The sequence below is a fragment of the Rattus rattus genome, chromosome 18 (genome assembly GCF_011064425.1).
Source record: "Rattus rattus isolate New Zealand chromosome 18, Rrattus_CSIRO_v1, whole genome shotgun sequence".
Taxonomy (NCBI): domain Eukaryota; kingdom Metazoa; phylum Chordata; class Mammalia; order Rodentia; family Muridae; genus Rattus; species Rattus rattus.
Window position 1 is genome coordinate 20,476,354 of NC_046171.1, and position 22,658 is coordinate 20,499,011.

The window sequence follows — 22,658 nt, forward strand, 5'->3', positions numbered from 1 at the left end:
CCTTAAAGTTTATTGATTCTTATGCCACAAAATGACCCCCAGGCTTCAGGCTGACACTAGTGAAATGGCAACATGGTGACAGGACTGGAGTTTGTTAGGGAGTGCTCAGACAGCAGCCAGGGCGATGTGAACACGAGCAAACCTGCAGCCAGCTGATTTCACGACAATCATTAAATGTAGAGTTCAAAGAATATTTGAGCCACAGAAAGGGCATAAGCAATGTTTATCCAGCTCCTCTGTACCTTTTCCCCCTCCTCCCTCCTCCCCTCCCTCCCTCCTCCCTCTTTCCTCTTCTTCTCTCCTCCTTGCCTCCCTCCTTCCCCTTCTATCTGTTCTTCCTTCCTTCCTTCCTTCCTTCCAGAAACTGGTTGAAATTGTCCCTCTGTGCTTTGCTTCTCTTCAATTCCAATTCAATCACTTCCAGGAACACTGGGGTTAGCCAAATCCTATCTTAGCCTCTAGGGAATCCAGATGTGGAAAGCAGGACATGGTTTTGCCTATGGGAAGTCGGTAGCAAAGTCAGAAGACCAGGGGGAGGTATGGATGCAGTAGACCTTAGGGTGTTATTAGAAGGTTAAAATCAAGCCCCTGTGGACTGCTCTCAATTCTAGAGCTGCAAAAATTCATGTGGATAGTAGGGAAAAAGTAGGGAAAACCACTTTGGTTTTGATAGTGATATGGGGGGGCAGAGAGAGAGAGAGAGAGAGAGAGAGAGAGAGAGAAACTATCAGCAAAGGCGTATCTCATTGCTTCTAAGGATGGTTCCCCCTACCCTACATATATTACATGTATGGGCACTACTGGTTGGACATGGAATTAGGATGCAGATTTTAAGTTCATACAATGGACTTCAAAGTAGGGAAATGGGGAATGTGTGTTAAGTTTTACTTTATATATGTCTGAAATTCTCAAAGAACAAAAATAGTTAGCAAAGAACATTTAAGAAAAGGAGCAGAGACTGGAAGAAAGGCCATTGGCAGACTACCCCACCTAGTAATCTATCCCATCTGCAGACACCAAACCCAGACACTATCGCTGACAGGAGCCTGATATAGCTGTCCCTTGAGAGATTCTGCCAGAACCTGACCAATAAAGATGTGGATACTCGCAGCCAACCATTGGACTGAGCATGGGTACCCCAATGGAAGAGTTAGGGAAAGGACTGAAGGAGTTGAAGGGGATTGCAACCCCATAGGAAAAAGAACAATATCAATTAACTGGACTCCTACCCACCCCATGAGCTCCCAAGGACTCAATCACCAAGGGAAGATTACACACGGGGGACCCATGGGTCCAGCTGCATATGTAGCAGAGATGGCCTTATCTGGCATCAATGGGAGGGGAAGCCCTTGATCCTGTGGAGTCTCAATGCCCCAGCATAGGAGGATGATAGGTCAGTGAGGGGGAGTTAGTGGGCAGATAGGTGGGGGAGCACCCTCATAGAGTCAGGGGAATGGGGGATGGGATAGGAGGTTTCTAGAGGGGAAACCAGGAAGAGGGACAACATTTGGGAGGTAAATAAATAAAAGTAACCAATAAGAAATAAAAACAATTAAAAAAAGAAAACTAAGCAAAGCGCTTGAGAGTACAGTAACCAAAAAAACTGCTATACAAGCAAAACAATAGAAGAAACTTTTAGATTAGGAATAGAGAGAAGTATTTGTAGGTCATATATGCAGTAAGATATTGGTGGTTAAATATATATGCATATGTATATATTTCTCCAGCACCTCGAAGAGACAACAACTTCATGTTTAAGAATAACTATCCATAGTAGACAGGAGGTAGGAATGGGCTAGTCTATTAATACATGACTTGTGGATATGTAAATATATATGTATATATGCATATATTACATATACTAACTCATATGAATTACTCCTAATATAAGTATATATGTAAGTATGTTTATATATTTATATATCTATGTTTATAGATGTACATATAAGAATTAGGATATGAACTAGAATATCATTCCACCTTACAAAGAAAGGGGTTCATACCATCTGTGAGTTGATACATATCTATTTGTTAGATGTTATGCAAATGAAATAATCTCAACACAGTAGAATATGTCATGGTTTTTGTTATACGTAGATTCTACGAAACATGTTGAGAACATAGGGAAAAAGCAGTTATTACTAGAAGTAGGAGTGTGTGTGTAGATATACAGTTACAAAGTTAGAGTTTGGAAGATCAATAAGTTAGAGGCAAAGTGTTCAGCATGAGGATGGTAGTATATTGTACCGAGTATTGGACACATGCCAAAAGCATAGATTTTTGGTTCTCTTACTAGAAAAAGATCCCCGTATAAGATGATGGATATGTTAATTGGGAACTCTAATAATCATTTCATCAAGTAGATGTAAATCAAAATGACATGTTATGCACCTTAAAGACATGAGATTAAAAAGGTTCTTGGAGATGAATGAGTGAGTTTGGTTCTTCCCCTACAGAGGCTGGAATGTGGAAGGAAAGGGGCTCAGAGTGTCTTCCTCCTGCTGCCTAATGAGTCTGTCAATCTTTCTGCTTACAGTCGGCTGGCACACAGGGAGGTACAAGCCTTTGCCTTTGCCACCTAAAGCACACCCTTCGCCTTTCTACGAAGACTATGACACATTTGAAACAACCAGGTAGCCAGAAACAATAGAAGTAAATAGTTTTACCAGATAGTGTTAGTAGCAATTTAACAACAGAGAGGGCCATTAACAAGAATAGATTGTGTTATAACAAAAGGAGGAGGAGAAGCAGGAGGAGGAGGAGGTAGAGGAGGAAGAGAAGGAGGTGAAGGAAGAGGAAAAGAAGAAGAAGAAGAAGAGGAGGAGGAGGAGGAGGAGAGGAGGAGGAGAGGAGGAGGAGGAAAAAGAAGAAGAGGAAGAGGAAGGAAAGAAAGAAAGGAAGAAAGAAAGGAAGGAAGGAAGGAAGGAAGGAAGGAAGAAGAAAGAAAAGAAAGCTTGATTTTAGAATAAACTTTCAGTGGTTCCTAAAATGATTATTCTGGAACCAGAAGTAATAGAAATATTTTAAATTATAATGGAAAAAATACCTGCCGGGTATGCCTGGGTGATCAACTCAAATGCAAGGATAATTACTCTGCCGGCAAAAGGAGGAATCTTTCGGAGAACCGGAATTATGTATACGGTGCTGAGCATTCTTGCTTACAGGTCAAGAGCAGCGTTGGGTTTCAGCACGATTGCTTACGCTGTGTATAGGCTGGAAAAATTATGAAACTTAAGAGAACAGAGAAACCTCTTAAAAACAGAGCATCTATGGGGCCTTAGAGAGTACACTTTTATGCTTCTGCATAATTATAATTTATGAACAAATTTTACTGACTTTTGTGACATGAACTAAAAGTGAAGCCTGCAGGCTAGTTTATGCCTTGTTAGTTAGAAATGTCTATTTGCAGAAGTTACTAGTGAGAGACATAAAATCAGGAAGAAAGCTATAGGTTGGGAAGTTGGAAAATACAGTCGTCCCTATCCCCTACCCCCTGTCCCTTAGAAATTTATTTCTGTCCCACATGGTTAGTGTAAGTATTCACCAAGATCTGACTTTTTCCTGAAAAAAGAGGGGAGACTAGTAATCTAGTATATAAATGAAAACATCTGTATTTTCAACATTTTTTATCACTGATAGCAGCCCAATGATGGAATGGTAATTCATTTCCATTTCAGTGATCCAGAAAGAGACAGGCCTGGGGTGTGTGTGTGTGTGTGTGTGTGTGTGTGTGTGTGTGTGTGTGTGTGTGTGTGTGTGTGATTCTCTTTTCTTTCTATAAGGGAATGACATTTCGCTTAGCCCTAGAAACTTCCCATCTGATTCCAGATGAGAGTACTAAAGAGAAACATGAAAAATCTAGATTTAATTAATTAATCTAAGTGGCTTCAGCTCTCCTGTTTGAAGCGGACAGCTGGAAGAGGATAGAATAACCCCCTCCCTTCTTTCATCAAGAGGGACCATTATCCAGGGAGATGTAATCCACTTTTGAGAGTGATAGGAAACTATTTACAGACACAGAATGAGGAACCATATAATCATTATACCCTGAGGAAGGTATTCAGATGAGAAATGTACTGTATTATACTGTATTTACAACCATGAGAGCTTAAACACTGAGCGTGAGGTGAATAGTGAAGTATTTACTGAAAAGGTGATTGAGCTCTGTTGTATGAAATACACAGAAGGGAAATATGATAAACGATTCTGGGAATAAACGTATGATACAGAAACTTCAGACCAACGTTAATTATAGGATCTGGATACTGATATGTTAGAGTTCTTGGAAAAACACATTCAATTTTTCTATGTATTCAAAACTATCATGTTGTGTTGGAAAAGTTAAACTGTTGAATAGCCTATTCTAGGACAAAAAGGATGAATGTCAAGCTTAGGGAAGAGGGAACATGTAGGAGTTAAGTGGCCATTGAACATCTTGTCCATAAAGATAGATGTATATAGACAATGATTGTATCTAACTTGATAAAAGTAGGTTGTTTGGAAATGTCTGGGATTATTGTGTTACATGAAGACTCTTGATATTAAATAGATTGACATAACAATTCTAAACCAGTATTAGAAGTATCAATGTCTCTATAAAATAAACACAGGAAGCCAACAGAAAGGCATGAGGAAAATGCGAGCATTTGTATTTCCCAAACATAGAGGGCTGGGAGAGTAGACATCCTAAAAAGCTTACGTCAAAGTGGTAGGGTAGGTCAAGGGACCAAGAACTTCTTAGTGAAGGAAATAGGCATTGTGCAACTCTCAGAAAATAAGTGTGCATGTGTAAGGAAGGGTGTGGATCTCAGAGAATGAGATGACATGGGGTCTCTGCAGTAACGTCTACATCCAAGAACTGAATTTCACTAAGAATGATCTGAGTAATCCAATAAAAAAATCACTAAAATGTACTCTGCTGGAGGTATTTTAAACACAGAGAAAACATGTAGCAACCGAAGTTAAAGGCAAAATGATCAATTTGAGCCCAGGATTTGTGGGGATTGGAGAAGTGTTTGACAGGGTGGGAGGGAAGTTGGGTGTGAAATTGTCTCAAGTCAAATTAATAAAAAAAACGGATACAAAAGAAGTCCATGGAAATTTTAGAAATAAAGACATGGCAGAGAAATAAAATGAAACCAAGTAAATAATGTCAGCTTTAACATGAACAAGGCCAAATGGACTCTGGTTTTTGCTGTGTTCACTTAAACATGAACGCGCTGAAGCCTTTTACAAACAGTGTTTTATTGGAATACCTTCAAAAGCAAAAGCAAAAACTGGACTGGAGATTAATTGGAGAGAATTGAAGTGTCATCAAGCCAAATTTAAAAGAAAATAAGCATTAACTTAGGCGAGAATAAAATACACCAATAACGAACTAAATGGGATAAACAGACTTCCCCACCAAAACTTACTGTGGTCTATGAAGAGACATACAGAGTACTTGCCAATCATGCAAAGACCTATGATTGACAAGAGCATTGCTCCAATTAGAGGAATGAACACATGAAAAAAAAATCCAGTGGACATATACAAAATAAAATACTGATTTGCCACAAATGGAGCAGAGGGAATTCTGTCATTGGAGAGGTCCTGTATGAACTTAGAGGGCATTATGCTAAAGACTGAGAACTAAATACATGATTAGACACCCACAAAGCTTAATCTCGGAGAAGCAGATTTTCAAATAATGATGACCCAGAGAAGCAGATTTTCAAATAATGATGACCCGGGGCATGGAAGGAGGAGCTGGGAAGGTGCTGGTTAAAGTATACAGTGTCTCATTTAGGTAGAAGATTTACTGTACAACTGTAGCTACTGCTGTCCTCGGATATTGAATGTATCTTGAAGGCTCAGCTTGGCACATGATAGATGATAGTGAATAGGATAGGCGCTTGACTTATTGGGGCTTGCCTAGGAAGAAGTAATAATGCCCCTCCCCCTTTTCTTGCTCTGTCTGTGGCCCCACCGTGAGGTGACTGATTTTCAGTCCTCATGTGGTTTCAGCACTATGTGCTACTTTGCCACAGACAAGGGGCTAATAAATCATGGAGGAGAACCCTAGAAACAATGAGCTAAATAACCTTTTATTAATTCATCGGTTTCAGGAGTCATGCTCAATGGAAAGCTAACACAATTGCTAGTGTATTAAATTCTTAAAGTCTCTCTGTCTCCATCTCTCTCACACACACAGACACATGCATGTGTGTGTACACGCACACACACAGTGAGGGTTTATGGGCTTTTTTTGCCTCTCCACAAACAAAACTAAAATGTATATTATTTAATTTAATTCTCTTACAAGGCATCTGCATCTCAAAACATTGCATTGTATGTGATATAGTTCTATTTTGTGAATTATAGCTATTTTCAAAAAGCAAAACTGAATGAACACACAGTTATGCCAAGTGCCATGGTACAGGTTTATGAACCCATCTGAGTTACTGAGGCTTGAGCATTGTGAGTTCAAGGCCAGGCAGGATGAATTAGTGAGACATAGTTTCTAATAAAATGTGGAGAAGGTTAGGAATAAAGGGCCAAATTATGAAGAAATGTGGACAGAGGGTAAATATCTGTGCATCAGGTAACTAAGAAAAGCACATAGCTTTTCTGATCCGCCATCGTGGGTGCAGCAGCCGCCACGATGCAGATTTTTGTGAAGACCCTTACAGGGAAGACCATCACGCTCGAGGTTGAACCCTCGGACACTATAGAAAACATAAAGGCCAAGATCCAGGATAAGGAAGGAATTCCTCCTGATCCGCAGAGGTTGATCTTGGCTGGTAAGCAACTGGAAGATGGCCGTACTTTGTCTGACTGCAACATTCAAAAGGAGTCCACTCTCCATCTCGGGCTGAGACTTCGTGGTAGGGCTAAGAGAAGGAAGAAGAAGTCTTACACCGCCCCCAAGAAGAATAAGAATAAGAGGAAGAGGAAGGTGTGCTTGGAATACTATAAGGTGGATGAAAATGGCAAAATCAGCCGACTTCGTTGGGAACGTCCTTCTGATGGATGCGGTGCTGGCGTTGTCATGGGCAGTCCCTTTGACAGGCATTACTGTGGCAAGTGTTGTCTGACTCAGTGCTTCAACAAACAAGAGGACAAGTAGTTGTGTATGAGTTAACAAAAAGAAGGAACTGAAAAAAAAACCATATATAGAAATCTAAAAATAGCTAAGTAAGTTTATCACTTTAGCAAAACACCTAAATTGATCACATCTGGTATTGGGAAGAGTCTATAGAAATAAAAACATGAAGCTTAAAGGAATTAAAATACGCGTCTGATAAGTGAGACTTGTTATTTGTAGAGCATCTCATGGCCTCTTCAGAGGAAATGACCGAGAAATATTTGGACAGGAATTGGACAGATGGCGTTCTCTTGTCTTAATCCAATAAAACAGGAATTAAGTAAGCGGAATATAGAGGCTGTAGCTACTTCCACATGTAGGACACTTCCACAGCACTCTCCATTCATGGAGCAAGTTAAAACTGAATTTACTACCCAAGAGTGACAGGAGATCAAATGCCCCCTAGAAAAATCGGGACAGAAAGCTGTCTCTGAAGCCAGCTGGTCTTAAACATCTCATTTACAAAAGAAGTAGCTTGTGGCTCCAGCTGGATATGTAGCAGAGGATGGCCTCCTCTGGCATCAGTGGGGGGGGGCTTGGTCTTGTGGAGACTTGATGACCCAGGATAGGGGAACTGTAGGTCACCAAGGCAGGAGTGGGTGGACAGGTGGGGAAGCATTTTCATAGAGGCAGGGGGATGGTGGCTTGTGGAGGGGAAACTGGGCAGGGGGATAACATTCGAAATGTAAATAAATAAAATAACCAATAAGAAAAAAAAGCAGCCAAAGAACTTGGTTCTCATCTGTGGAAATGTAATCAGATACTTAACAAAAGAACTCAAACTGGCAAAAGAGGGAGGGATTTTTGAAGATAAATTTCAGTGGCACAAAGTCAGTACTCTTTTTTTGTTTTTAACAATACAAAGAGCAAAACCAAAACAAACAAGCAACACAAATCCCCACAGCCTTTGAATGTGGGCAGAAAAGATGAGGCTAAGTAATAGATATTGAAAGAAAGCTCTATAGATAGGGTGTCAAGGGGATTAAACTAAAGGAAATGAGGTCACAGGAAGTGGTTATTAGGTCAGAGGACAAGCATATCCTGATCTCTCTCTCTCTCTCTGTCTCTCTCTGTCTCTGTCTCTGTCTCTCTCTCTCCCCCCTCCCTCCCTCCTTCCCTCTCTCTGTCTCTCTCTGTTTCTTTCTGTCTCTCTCTGTCTCTCTCTCTCTCTCTCTCTGTCTCTCTCTCTCTGTCTCTGTCTCTGTCTCTGTCTCTGTCTCTGTCTCTGTCTCTGTCTCTCTCTCTCTCTCTCTCACACACACACACACACACACACACACACACACAAACACACACACACACACACACAATTAGCCTTACAATTGCCCTCAGATGTCAGTCATTTAGAGGGGAGTTATGTCAGGGCAGTTCATTTCTGTAAGTATAGAGAAAGAGGTCACCAACCTGCCAGAAAAACACCAAGGAAAGACTGATAAATTAGTAAGTTTAAATTAATTCATTGTGGACTATCAACAGACATTAATGAAAAATCCTGAACATTCAAGTTGTAAATTGGAAGAGACTGTGTTAATCACCAAGAATGAACATTTATCATAAAGAACTCCTGAAATTCGTCACGAATGGCCTGGGTAACAGTACAACCTGGCAAACTGAATTATCACATTAGCGACTACAAACCCCAAGTGTCCATGAAACAAAGAAAGACACAGCCCCATGACTTAAGCTGACACCACTGATGGTATCGGTCCCTCAGATTGGTACAGATTTCAAACATTTCTCATAATGCGTGCTTGTAAAGAATGTAGAGCAGGCGGCACTGAGGGACAGGTAGTGGGAGTAGCCACTGGCTAGCTGGGTCCAGGAATTATGAACCAAGCGCAAACCATCATGCCTACTATTTCCATTCCCAGTTGCAAATTTGGAAAGCTGTCTATACAGACAAAGAAAAGAGCCCAGGGAGAGTCTGACCACAACATATGCAATTACAGAAACTACAGAAACAATAAGTCTTCCAACCAAAAAGAATAAAATATGCTAAAGAAATACTGTGTATCCATTCAAACGGCTGTTAGAAGGCAGTAAATATTGATGAGTTCCCCAAACTCCAGTTATACGAGAACCTTAAGCTGAATGAACAACATCCAGATAATAACAAAAACTAAAGCTGGCAGGGGACATGGTACACTTGGCAGAGTGCTTCCTTAGCTCACGCCATGCCCCGAGGTCCAATCCCAGTGTCACATAAACCAGAAATTATGGGTCATCATTTGGGATGTGGAGGTAAGGAAATCAGAAATTAAAGTCTTCTTCAGCTATAGAATGAATTTGGGGCCAGCCTGAGGTATGTGAGCTCTTGTCTTCAAAAACTTCTAAATATATAAACTATATAATTATAGTCCTATGTTATCTTATGAATAGTGGCAATGGTACAAATACAAGATCCAATGACAAAAAGGTAAAAGTGGCCATAGAAAGACGAAGACAACTGAACAACTAACGAAGACCAAGAAAGTCCCACGAAAGGTGCTCACATTCCCGAGTGGTCAATAAAGGTAAATTCAACAAATAATGAGTGTGCCGTCATCCTTACTGCACTGAGAAAATTAAAATGATCAATATGACTTACAAGCATGCATCAGACTGTATAGCTTTAATTGATAGAGATGTTACAGTTACCTTAGGCAACATTGTAAAAGTCAACTAGTAGGTTATACATTAAAAGAGTAAAATTATCTGCATATGTGTTCTAACTATGGAATATTGGGGATTTGGGGGGCAGGCTTGGGTGGGGATGCGTGGGTCGTCTCACAGGAGTCTATGAAGTCACGGAAGCAGCACACTCCCTTTCTTCCTGCACCCCATTGGTGAGAACTCTTCACACACAAAAATTCTTTGGTGAATGTCTTTATCTGACAGCTTAAAGCAGACAACAATTGGCTGTTGATAGAAATGAATATTAGAAATTGCTTTGCAAATTGTCACTGCTGTCATATGAGAGTAAGGTGGTCACCAGTGTGTCTCTGTTATCTTTGGCTTTCCATCATTGTCTTGACTGTACGATGATGTCTCCCATGCATTTCTTCATGAATCCAATCAGATCTTCTGCTCAGAATAGTATTCTAAAGTGAAGGGTAGCTCTCATCATTCCTATGCACAAAACATGGTGCTGACCCTTAGTGACCAATAAAGGTGACTCTTGCAACTGGCTGTGTTGTTCTCGAAATCTCACTGCTTACTGCATATGTGTGCAGCGATACTGCCCCTAGATATGAGTGCTTCAAGTCTCTTGATCCTACACATTAATAATTAATTCGGAGGAGTCTTCCTTGCTAAACAGAACCCTGTGAAGTCTTTTCTAGCCAGAGTGGTGGCATGGATACCTGGGATTCTTGTTCTTGCTACTAAAAGGAAGAGGATGGTTGGCAAATAAGTTATGGGCTTTTATTTATCCTGGTTTCCCTGCGATGAGCCAGCTAGGCAGTGCAGGTTTACCATTGGAAGAATGATTCTATAAGATATCCCTGAGTGCTTTTTCTAGGCCTTGTTCCGCTGAGGCTATACTCCACAGAAATCCAGCTGAATATGAAATAGGTAAAATAGATTCCGTCTACCAACTCCAGTATTCATGAAAGACATGTTTGCAATGTTATCTCCTGACAGTCTTCTACTTACTCCTCAGCTTCATCCAAGGAAAAAATCAAAGTTTATTTGCCTCAGGTATGTTCAGTGGCAAGCCATGACAGAACAACACACTCGATAATACTTGTATTGGGCTGTGTTACCTACTGACACGGACCAGACCTGGAGGGAAGTTTCTGCTACAGGCATGGATGCTAACAGAAAAACTGGAGGTCAATGGACAAATTGCTATAGAGAGAGTTGAATCATAAGTTAAGAAACCCTTATGAAACGACAGTTGAACTGATTCAAAAGATGGGCACGCACCGCACTGACTGTGGATACAAACTCCTGAAGGTTGATGCCTTATGATGCATTTGAAGATGGCCTTGGCTTTAAGGTCAGAATCAAGTCAGGGAAATATATGTTTTTCCCATACACAGTGTAAATATTGTAGTGGAGAGACGTGCAAAGGGAGGCTATAAAGCCAAGACAAATCTCAGTGTAAACAGACAACTCTGTTATAGTTAAGGATTTGGGGGAATAAAGAAGAATAAGATAAGTAAATAGCTACATAGGATGAATTTTATTGTACTTTGAAATCTGAAAGGGAAAAGGTATTTGATAAATTTTATAGACAACAGGGAACTCTTTTGATCAGGTGACAAACTCATTTTCTTTATGAAATTTAAAACTTACTCTAGAAGATGAGAAACAATATAAGAAACAGTGTAGAAATAAAAAAGAGACAGAAGTTAGAGAATTGCTATTTTTATCTTATCAGCACCCAAGTTTCTAAATTCTGAGCTGCTCTTACAGTCTCTTTTGCACACCAGGATGTCTGACTCTTGACTTCCCCTTAGGGAATGAACATGCTTCTTCTGGCTTTCTTGTCTGTGAGCAGATCTGAATCTAGGGGTCCTGGAAGAGAATTGACTAATGGCTTTTGTTGTTGGCATTTTTTTTTCTCTATCATACTGGGCTAAATTTGCCTTTCCGACTTGCTGAATTTAGTCTCTGACCTTTTTGAAAGTTAGAATCTTCCTATGAAAGGACTGCTTTTAACCATGTGTGCCTCAAACAGGATTGTTCCTACCTTCAACTTCGGAATTTAGCTTTTAAAATATTCTAAAATATAGTTTAAGCTAAACCCAAGGGCTCTTCATCATAGACCAGAGGTCCCGGGTCATTTCTTTTCACACTTTAATAGGTATACCAATTTCCTGATAAAACATTGTTCAGTTTGGTAGGTCTAGAGTAGAATTTTAGAGTCAATATTTCTTAAGCTCCCTGGTGATGTGGATGCTGGGCTAGCAAGGCCATAGGTGACTTTCCGGGTAGATGAATTAGGTCAATGCAGATGCTAGAACACACCTGGAGATTTTAGGGTTGAATTCTTGTACCCCAGTTTTCTCTTTTCAGCTCAATGAAGCCGGACAGAACTGGAATCACAGAACTGGAAAAGTGTTTGTGTGAGGGCAGAGGAGTTATTTAAGGGTCTTTGCACCTATTTTCACTGGTACTGCTAGGCTGGGGTCTTGTCAGAGTAAGCAACATCCAATTATTTGCAGGGATTTTTAGAGCACTTCAATCAGTATTACTTTATTGTGGCATCATGGGAACTGTGAGAGGAGTTTCATACATCTCGCAAACAGTCCCTTCAAACCAGGCTTATATAAGAGAACTATACTGACCCCTAAGTAATGATAGGAAAGGAAGTGGCTCATTGATGCAGCTGGGAGGACAATTTCATAAGAGAAAGGAAATAAATAATATTATTCTTTTGATTTCACCAGCAAGTGGAAAAATTGGTCCTTGGGTATTTTCTTCTGTGTACTTTAATTTAATTCAATTTTATTTTGCTCAGCAAGTTTGGATGTTATCATTTCTTCCTGCAGATCTTCCCTCGGTGTCCTTGGAAAGATCGTATGGGCTCTTCATGGAGTTCATTCAGTCCCCTGTCCCCTTTTTTTACTGGGATGAATTTATCTGGTCAACACTGGTAAGTCACTGATTTGGTGGTGAGCAGCAACACATCTCTTCTGCATGCTAAGCTCCCAATCTAGCTTAAAGTATCTTTCCATCAGTATTTACCCACAATTCAGTCAGGAGTTTACCTGTCTTTTTGTTTTGTTGATCACAACAGCCTCAAGGGTGAGTGAGAGTAAGGCCAGAGTTGGGAAAAGTTCTTAGTAACCCAACATTAGTGTTACTCAAGCAGATTCGCTAACGTTCTGAAGAAATTAACTCTACCATCGTTATAATTATATTCTGTTCTCTCTCAACCTCACCTCAACCATACACAGAACTGTGCCTCTGGGAAAAGAAGGTAGGCACCCTGTTTGTGGTGACCATCGTGACGTAGCTCTCACTACTGCAGCTCTCAGGACTATTTTAATTCTTTGTTTAGAGCCCAAGTTCTTTCTTTTATCCATAGTACTCTTGATAAACTCTCCACCTAAGTTTTCTCTAAGTAGGGAGGCTTACCCACGCATTATTCTATGCTTGGTTTATACATTTAGTATTTGTGTCAATGGCACCATAGAGAGCATCCTGGTCAGGAACGTCCCCTTTGCACTTTAATTTTGGTCAGTTCTTTGTCCAGTGGATATTGAGCTTCCTCTGTTTTTAATATTTACCTTAAGGTTCACTGGCCACAATTTTTCATTATCTTAGTGTAATCCATAAATCCTGTAGCATAGCTTTTTTCTCTGTTAGGGAAAGTTCCACATGCTCTGCCAATGATATGTAAGTGGAGACCAGAGAACTCCGGATGGCCAAGGCTGTGGTAGGAAGGGGAGGGGTTTGGTATTTATTTCTCCGAGATGGATGGAGTGGTCTACTGAAGAGTCTGAAGGTTAGTGAGATGAAGTCCAGAGAAATAGGAGCCTCTGGACTAAAATGAGCTCGACAGTGAGGTGAGGTATCATTGAGGAGTTTATGCAAAGAGATTGCTGTTTTTATGCAAGAGAGGAACAAACATCTCTTCCTCAAGCAGTGCAGTGACACTGAAGGGTTTTAAGCAAGAGCATATGTGGATTATGTGATATTAAAAAAAGTATGTGCTGTGGTGGGGATGGGGGTCACAGAATGATTTACATTTCCAAGCAAGAAAAAGCTAAAGTTCTTTAAGAAGGAAGCACAGGCTTGGACTTAGAACTCTGTCACTAGCTTTTTACGTAGCCCAATGACTGGCAGGACTGTTTATGTGTGCACCCCCAGAAAATGTGCAATTTGGTCAAGTCTAGTATGATAGAGAAGTGTTGCTCCAGAAATCAATGGTGTATCTTTTCAGAGTTTTGATGGAGGAACATGAATGTTTTCAGAAGGTGGTAGGAATCAACATGGAGGAAAAAAGAGAATGTTTGCCATCTTACAAATGCCAGTGACAACAGGCCAGCACTCCCCTCATTAAAATCTTTAGTGATAGGAGATTCTTGTCACCTCACAGTACCCACTGTCCCCCAAGTGCAGAACTTGAACTGTGGGCTTGGCTTTTAGTAGCATTGAAGGACTGTGGTCTGAAGGAAGACACATATAGAAAGGAGCCCTTTGCCTACTAGGAGCACGCCACTTGGTGAATGGTATGGGGAAATCCATCTCAAGACTTATGCCTTCAGGTCTTGGTTATATCCCACAAAGTGAGACAAAGTAACCATCGTTTAATGATGTCCTTTCTTTCTTATTCAACTCACCTTAGCCATGGAATGGCAAGCCATAAATCTGCCACGATGCAAATTTACACACACACACACACACACACACACACACACACACACACACGCAGAGTGCATAGATATTTCCTTTTTAAAAGCAATCCTGTACTTACATAAGGTATTCTCAGAAATGGAGTTTGTTCCTGCATGACATGCTTTATGTGTTTGTTCCTGAGTAATCAATTACTTTGCTACTAATACTTCATTTATTAGATAAGCCGGCTTGGGTCAGAGGGTTCTCGGGAGTGCTCTCTCTCTCATTACCAGTGCTTTGACTGGGTCAGGGAGACAAAGCTCTGTAGATATGGCCCATGCCCTTCAGATACACAGGGGACATAGGCTTAGGAAAAAAGTTCCACACATCCAGGATGACCGTGAATTCTTTTAATTGCCTTCAGAATACTGAATGCTAAGGATCCAGTCAAATTGCCACATTAAAAAGGTTATCACTTTATCTTTCTGAGACTCTGACTCAAGTTGATTCCTATTGATTTGTGATTTCAAGGAGAATAGAGCCTGTCTTTTTCTCCCCCTAAGGTTGTAAACAGTAAACTATGAGTCAAGGCTGTCAGTCAAAATTTTCAGAAGCCTAAGGAATGAAGACTTTGTTGTTCAAGCACTATTACCACACATTCGCCGTACAAACACTGTTGTCTGAGAAAGTTAGCAAGTGAATCTTGGGGATTTACTAACCCACAAGATTGATTCATGTGACTATGCATAAGATGTGTGTGTGTGTGTGTGTGTGTGTGTGTGTTGCTCATGTGTACATTTGTGTGTATGTGTGTGTTTGTGTGTGTGTGTTGCTTGTGTGTATGTGTGTGTGTGTGTGTGTGTGTGTGTGTGTTTGCATGTATGCATTGGGTAGAAAAGGGGGCAGAGAAAGAGAGGGGACAAGCACATCAAGGTTTCTTAGTAACAGTATGTCCTTGTAACGAGAAAACTGCTCCAATTTCTAGGCTAAAGAAAAATCGGGTAGCTATCTCAGAGAGAAAGGATAATCAGCGTATTGCTCTCTTGAGATCTCATTATGATGATACTGTAATCATTGCTTTAAAACTTGTATTTTGTTACCAAATGTGACACCCATCAATTCAAAGGTTGCAAGACAACCACACTTACTGTTTTTCTGCTAAACGCCAGTACCACACCTACGGTTGCAAGCAGTTGAACAATTTCAGGACCAACACATTTAATGAGAAGTTTCTGTTTTCATAGGATAACCTCCATCCCTGCAATAAGCCCTGGTTATCAATGCCTGAAGATCCAGGGTCTCCCATTTCTCATTTTAAGCAGTGCTCTTGGGAGGTAAATGATGCATCACTGAGCAGTGGGTGATGATTACCTGAATGGAAGCGCTCCATGAGATCCGTGTGAATCTGCTAAGCCAGCACAAACAAGGCGTCTCCACCTCCCCCCACCCCTGCTTTGCACATAAGCCCTGCAGTTTCGCTGCAATTAGCACCTTTTTAGTTGTACCAAATGACTCTTTAATAAAATGATAAGTATTAAGGAAAAGAAAAGGAAAGAGGAAAAGTTGACTGTGAGTTGAGTGGGAGAGGTGAACAATAGAATAAAAAAGAAAAGCAAACCTAGATTGTGTTTAACATCTGGAAAAAAACACTGCTTATGAAGACTGCTTAATGCAGCCATTTTTCTTTGATTCCTAGAGTTTATCCTATCACTGTAATATGCATGATTAAGACACGGGAGGTCTAGTGGATGTTGATTTGAATAGCAGTGAACCTTGACTGTAAAATATATTGAGCAACTGAACGTTTATAATGAGATCTGAAAAAAAATGTCATGAAAAGAAGATGATTATGATCAACTTCATTAACTTTGTTTTCTCTTTTAAATCTAAACACAGAAATAAAAGCAATATGGAAATCATACACCATCTCTGTGGAATACTTTTTTTGTTTCCCAGAAAACTAATTTGCAACTGATTGAATTAGAATGGAAAGACTCCAAGCGAACAGGCTTTTATGGCAAAATAGAAGATGAAAACGTTACAGAGAGGAAGTAAATATCTATAAACATCTTTTCATTTCTGCTTGCCAAACCACACAAAAAGTTAATCATACACTCAAACCCCTCTTAGCATTTAAAAAGAAAGCAATCTGGTTCTTCATTTTATATGGTAAGCATTGGTAAATACTGTGTTTGCAGTGCGCTGTCTGTGCACATGTAACTAATAGTTAGTGTCTGGTGAGCTCCCCTGAGCATCTCTCTGTGACTTTCCGTATGGTGCAGTTGTGTGGTGCTGTGCAATGTGGGTGAGGCATTTCTGCATCATAGTCTCGGCGTTCCGCTTGCTGTCCTGGAGAAGGGGAGACGGAGGATATGGCCTCAGATGAAAGACAGCGATGGATAAAGTGGGCTGGACAGGAAATAGGAATCATTGATTATATCGGTACAACCAACTTCAAATCTCAAAGCAGTTATTTTATGGCTGAACTGTTTTAAATCTTATTCAGCGATGGTCAAAGCATCGATATTGCCACGGGGAAAACAAAGGTTGTAAATTAACTTTCTGCTACAGAAGTTATGTTGATTAAAGAGATGTGAATTAATGCTGACCCTCTATAATAACCCATAAAAAGTAAAGTTTGAAACAGTACATGTGCAAATATGTCAGATTATCCTTTTATTTATTTTTTTTAAAGAGAAGTTCCAAAGCTGATATCTTTGTCAAATGTCAGCTCTGGTACACTTCTCACATAAACGCAAATCGTAGAAAGCATTTAGAGAGTGACCTGTGATAGGCTTCAAATTCTTTCCACAATTTCAAGTATTTTAACTCGCAACATTCCAGAATTCAAATTTTGAGAGTATAAGGAAGGAAAGCAACTTTAAAGATACATTTCAAATATGTACCATTATTTTTAAGAAAGAAAAATGGGTAAGAATATGAAAGTATTATGTTTGTGATTTTCTCCATTGTTGGGACAAGATCACTGACAAAAGAACTTCGATTTTTTTTTTTTTTTTTGCTCACAGTGTCTATGTACAGTCTACCATGACAGGGAGACTATGCATGGCAACAGGAACTGAGGCAACTTGTCACACTGCATGGGCACTCAGGTAGCAGAGGGAGCTGAATGCTTGCACTCAATTATCTTCCCCCTCTAAGTCCATCTCTGGTATTTGGACCATGGAATGATACCACCAATGTTAGAGATAATGAGTCTTCCCACCTCAGTGTAATATATGGATTTCTTTACATCAATGCTCAGAGATTTGCCTTCTAGATTATTCTGGATCCTGTAAAGTTGGCAATCACACTACCACAACTATGAAAGTGGGAAATTTTATGGGGACATAGGCATGAACTACTCACCTCCCTTCAGGGAGCAACTTGTTGCCTTGGTTTACAATACAGCAATAGACACACAGTGGTAGCTGCTCTTGGGCTTTTGCAGACATCCATCTTCTGAATCTTCCCATTTCGGGAAGATACCGTGCTCAATGTTATACCTTTTTCAAAGCAGCCACATCCATGGCTTATTTTAATGTATCTTTACGCTATAATTCTTTAGATATGTTTTCTTATGGTTGTTCTCACATTTAGAGAACTGTCCATAGTTTTGGAATTTGACCCCAGAAGGCAGTCTGACTGTAGTATTAATGTTTTAATGAAGTCTCAGTGGTGGGGTTATCTGCTTCAATGTTTTATGTTCTCAAATGAAAGATATGCACTCATCCTTTATATTTTCATATGCCTTAAGCAGCACAATAGCAGTTAGAATACACCTCCCACCCATAACTGAGTTACTACTTACTAATTTCTAGGTTCTATCTTGGCTGATCTTGACCCAGTTGAGCAGCCCTCTGGGCTGTGTTCTCTTGGCCCTTTACAGGGTGTCTCTGCTTCTTCCTCCTGCACAATTTGTTCCTTTCACGGTGGCCTCTGTGTCTCCCTGCTTCCTCCTTTTCATGTTCCCCAGCCCAGGGAACCCTAAACTCCCGCCTATGTCTCCCCTCTCCAGCTTTTGGCTGCTGGCATCTTTATTTGCCAATCAGAATTAACCGAGGGGACGTTCCCAGAAGCTACATTCAGACCCTTTTGTGCAAACAGTTTTGGGGGATCCAGTTAGCATTAGAACGCAGCAACTATAACAACCTTAGAGGCTGTGGGTGTTTTGTCAGTAGGGCCATAGATTTCTTGGTGCTGGCGTTTAATGTTATGCCTGCCTCCTGTCCCTAGTGTCACTCTCTGATCTCCTGCTCGCTGTGACATGGACATTTACTTCTGGTTCTTGGACATCATGAACTGTTTCATCATGCCTTCCACCACCTTTGCAGAATAGAGCTTTGTGAAACTCTAGACAAAAACAACCTTACCTTCCTTAAGATGTTCTGTCAGATACTATGGTTGTTGAGATGCAAAATAGAACAGGGAACTCAAACAATGATTAAAACAGAAGTGACTGGCAGTATACTTTAGTGATACAATATGTGTGTAGCATATAAGAAGCCTTGTATTCAATACCAGGGCTGTAAACCAATCAACAGATGAACCATTTGAAGAATAAAACAGCCACTCAACTACCCCCTAACCAACCAATAAACAAAGCAAGGAAACCCAAACGTACTAAGACATTGCAAGTGGAAATGTTTGATCCGTTTCCTTCCTGTCTTTGTCCTCCTCCAATAGTTGTTAACATGCATGTACTCAGTCTTGTGCAAAACAACAGTTTCTTTCAAAGATTCATTTCCTAAAGTTTTGTTCCTAGTCTTATCCCTGTGAGGACTGCTCTTTTCTGTAAGGAAATGGAGGAGGAGTGGGTCTGGAGGGGAGCGTAGGTGGGCGGATGCTGGAAGGAGTGAGTCAGGGGAAACTGTAGTTGTTATGTATTGTATTAGAGAAGAATAAAGAATCATGTTCAAGTATGAAATATAGTAAGCATTTTTAAAAGCACTGACTACAAGGTAGAGAGGCTTTTTTTCCCCCTTCTTTAACTTGATGTATTTAATGGTAGTATAATTCTTATAATATATAACATACTTCCTGATATTGTATGAAGTCTAGCCATTGTATAAGTGACCAGTTTCAGGCATCATATTACATTAAAAACAATGATAGGATGGAAAGCAACCCACATGCATATATAGCACATTTCAGTATATAGGTTCTGGGGAGCTGAGTAAATCAGTTCAGATATCCAGGACCTTGGACAGCGCATCACTTTCAACTGGGTCATTGTGAATCCTCTCACTGAAGGCTCAGGCAGAGAGATTGGTAGACAGATCCACCTTGGGTCTACATGGCAGACTGGTTGCCAAAGACAACTGTGAGCGTCTAGTGTAAGTGATTTTCATACAAGTCACCAAGCAAACTTTTATTCTTTCCTTGGCTCCCGTCAGCTCTTTCGCTAGTCTTTGTGATCCCATGATGCACAGCTTACTTTCCAGCTCCTGGTTTCTGTATCACCTTCGGTAGGCACATCTCTAAGTTCAGTCTCAGGCTATGCAGAAACAAATCTCTCCAGTCATGTAGCTTTCTAGTTGAAGAGAATCTCAGTCTTCCTAGATTTCTGATTATACATATACTATCTGGCCATGGGCAAACCTAACTCTGGGCATGTAGGTGAAATTAATATATACCTACATCCCTTTTGTTGTCCCCAATACCCAAATATGAGCTCATCAGAGCATCACCTCTACACCATTTATCAGCTTAAAGATGATTATCTTCAAGAAAATTCTTTACAAAATTAAATACTGAACTTACAATTTATAGACGTCCCATGTATTGACAGTGAAATATTTTGGCAAGAGCACTTAAGAAGATTAAAAAAAAAATTGTTCAGACAAAACAAATGCTGGAAATTATATAATCTGCAATTTACTCTGAATATGAATGAAATGATCATTGTTTTTAGTGTCTGATTAAAAATAATGTTAACAGTAGACAGTAATCTAAAATGCAGTTACTCTCTTAAATGAGTGTTCCACAAAGCCTCTCTCTCAGCCTTGCCTCCAGCCTCTCCTCACTCATCCCCTGTCCACATGCTCTGCCCATGCAGACAGTGTTCTCAGATGCATTGATATCTGTTACCCGCAGAGTTCTGTCCCCTTTAGGTTCCCCACATGATTGAGCTTACTCTTGATGTAACACTAACGGTGATAGGTCCTTCTGGGGAGAAATTAAAGTTCTATCAGAGTCTATCAGAGGGGAAATGTGATACGGTAGGACTTAGCCACTTCAAGAAGAACATGAACTCTCAGGGATGGGTGTGCATGCATAGATGAAAGGCCATCTGCTTTTGCAAGAGGGAAGCTACACCATAAATGCACAGCCATGGTTATTTGTTACGGCTGATGGCTGTCTTCATACAGTGGCAGAACTTAAAAAAAAACACACGCCCCTGCTCCTAGTTGGTAAAGATTAAATTATTCCCTGTCAAGTGCATGCACATGTGTGCATGTGTGTGTGTGTGAATGTATTGTGTGTGTGTGTGTTTGTGTGTTTGTGTGTGCACATCTGCATGTGATTATCTGGGTGTGTATGTGCACACAATGGGGAAGCCAGGGGTTGACTGTCTTCTTGGATTGCTCTCCAACTGTTATTTCTTTAGTGACATTATCTCTCGCTGACCTGAATCTCATTCATTCAGCTGGGTTGTCCAGCCAATGAGCCTCAGCTCCTCTCTCTGCTCCTTACCCTTCATCCCAGTGCTGGGCTTGCAGATGTGCATCACTATTCCCATCTTTTTATCGTGACGGGGATTTGAACTCAGCTCCTCCAACCTTATTTGGCTGACATTTTACAAACTAATCCATGTTCCCAGGGCCCCTCTATCGAGTTCTTTAGAGAAAAGCACTCCGCTATACTCTAATTTAATTACTTCTTACTGTGATAAGAGAAGATGGATATACTCTTCTTAAGGGGAAGAATCAAATTAACATATATAGTTTCTAATATGATTATAAGACTGCATAGAAGAAAGGCTTGATGGGTTTATCAAAATTGCAAACACTGAGCTTAGATAAAGGAAATGAGTTATCACCAGCCAATGCCTAATGAAGTAATCAATTCACTGATTATTCTAATTATTTTTCTCAAGAGCAATGGAGGGAGAAGAGAAGCGGATTTTCTGATTAGCAGGGAGGAGAGAAAGAAAGATTTTCTTCCTCTGCAAGTGGGACTGCCACAGACATGGGGTGTTGACTCTATTCATTGTGGCCTCAGTATTCCTCAGGTCTAGCAGTCTTTCAGATTGACAGCATGACAGGCTATGATGCCTATTAACTGGCTGACTGATGATACAAACACAACTCTGGGAACCTCACAAGGAACCAGAAGGGACATTTCTTCAAAAGGAGAAGGAGTAGAAACCCCATTCTCTGTTCTCCATTTGTGCGCAGTCCAGGCCTTCCCTTCGGTGATGTATCCGTAATCAATCTTCCACAGACTCCTATGGATTCAACTTGTTCTCCGTGACTCTTCCTTGCATCAGTCATTACCCTTGTTTATAATTTATAGCTTTTAATTTTTGCCTTCTAGATAAATGCTCTGGCTTTCCCTGACCTTTACACACTGCTAAATGCTGATTTGAATCTCTCCATCACAGTTTCTGCAAGGGGCCAGCAAATTACCTAACTGTGCCGGCGAACTGTTTGGAGTGAAAATTTCATCTTTTCCTAGACACGTGGATCCAAAGCATCCTTCTCCTACTTTAAGCAGTGCAATTCCAGATTTAACTCAATGCCCTGCCAATGTTAGTTTATTTATCCAGATTTGCATTTCCTTGGAAAATGAATGCTAGGAATTTAGCTAGGGCTAAATTAATCTCTTTACTAACATTGGTGAGGTGTGTGTGTGTGTGTGTGTGTGTGTGTGTGCGCGCGCGCGTGCGCAGGCGCACACCCACGCACGTGCATGATTTGTTGGTGTTCATGCATATGTGATTATGTGTGGAGGTCACAGGTAATATCAAGTGTCTTCTTCAGTCAACATCTAGATTTTTTTATTGAAAATATATTTATTTCATATAATGTATCCTGATTACAATTTCCCCTTCCTCTAATACTTTCCACTTCCTTTACTGTCTAGGTTCACTTGCTTTTTGTCTCTCATAGAAAACAAAAGGGCTTCTAAGAAAGTAATAATAATAATAATAATAATAATAACAACAACAACAACCCAATAAACACATTGGAATGAGAAAACACAAACAAGGAAGGGCTCAAGAAAAGGCACAAGAAATGGATACACATACAGAGACCTA

General features: G+C 40.3%; 1 protein-coding gene across 1 annotated transcript; it reads left to right on the plus strand.

Annotated features, from left to right (window-relative positions):
- Positions 1-6,625: 6,625 nt before the first annotated feature.
- LOC116887513 (ubiquitin-40S ribosomal protein S27a-like) lies at positions 6,626-7,108 on the plus strand. The gene has a single exon (XM_032889137.1). It carries the CDS (start codon positions 6,644-6,646, stop codon positions 7,106-7,108), a length of 465 nt encoding a protein of 154 aa, XP_032745028.1. The 5' UTR covers positions 6,626-6,643.
- The last annotated feature ends 15,550 nt before the right edge of the window (positions 7,109-22,658 follow it).

Coding starts and splice junctions, on each gene's coding strand:
- LOC116887513 (XM_032889137.1), top strand. CDS start 6,644: ATGCAGATTTTTGTGAAGACCCTTACAGGGAAGACCATCACGCTCGAG.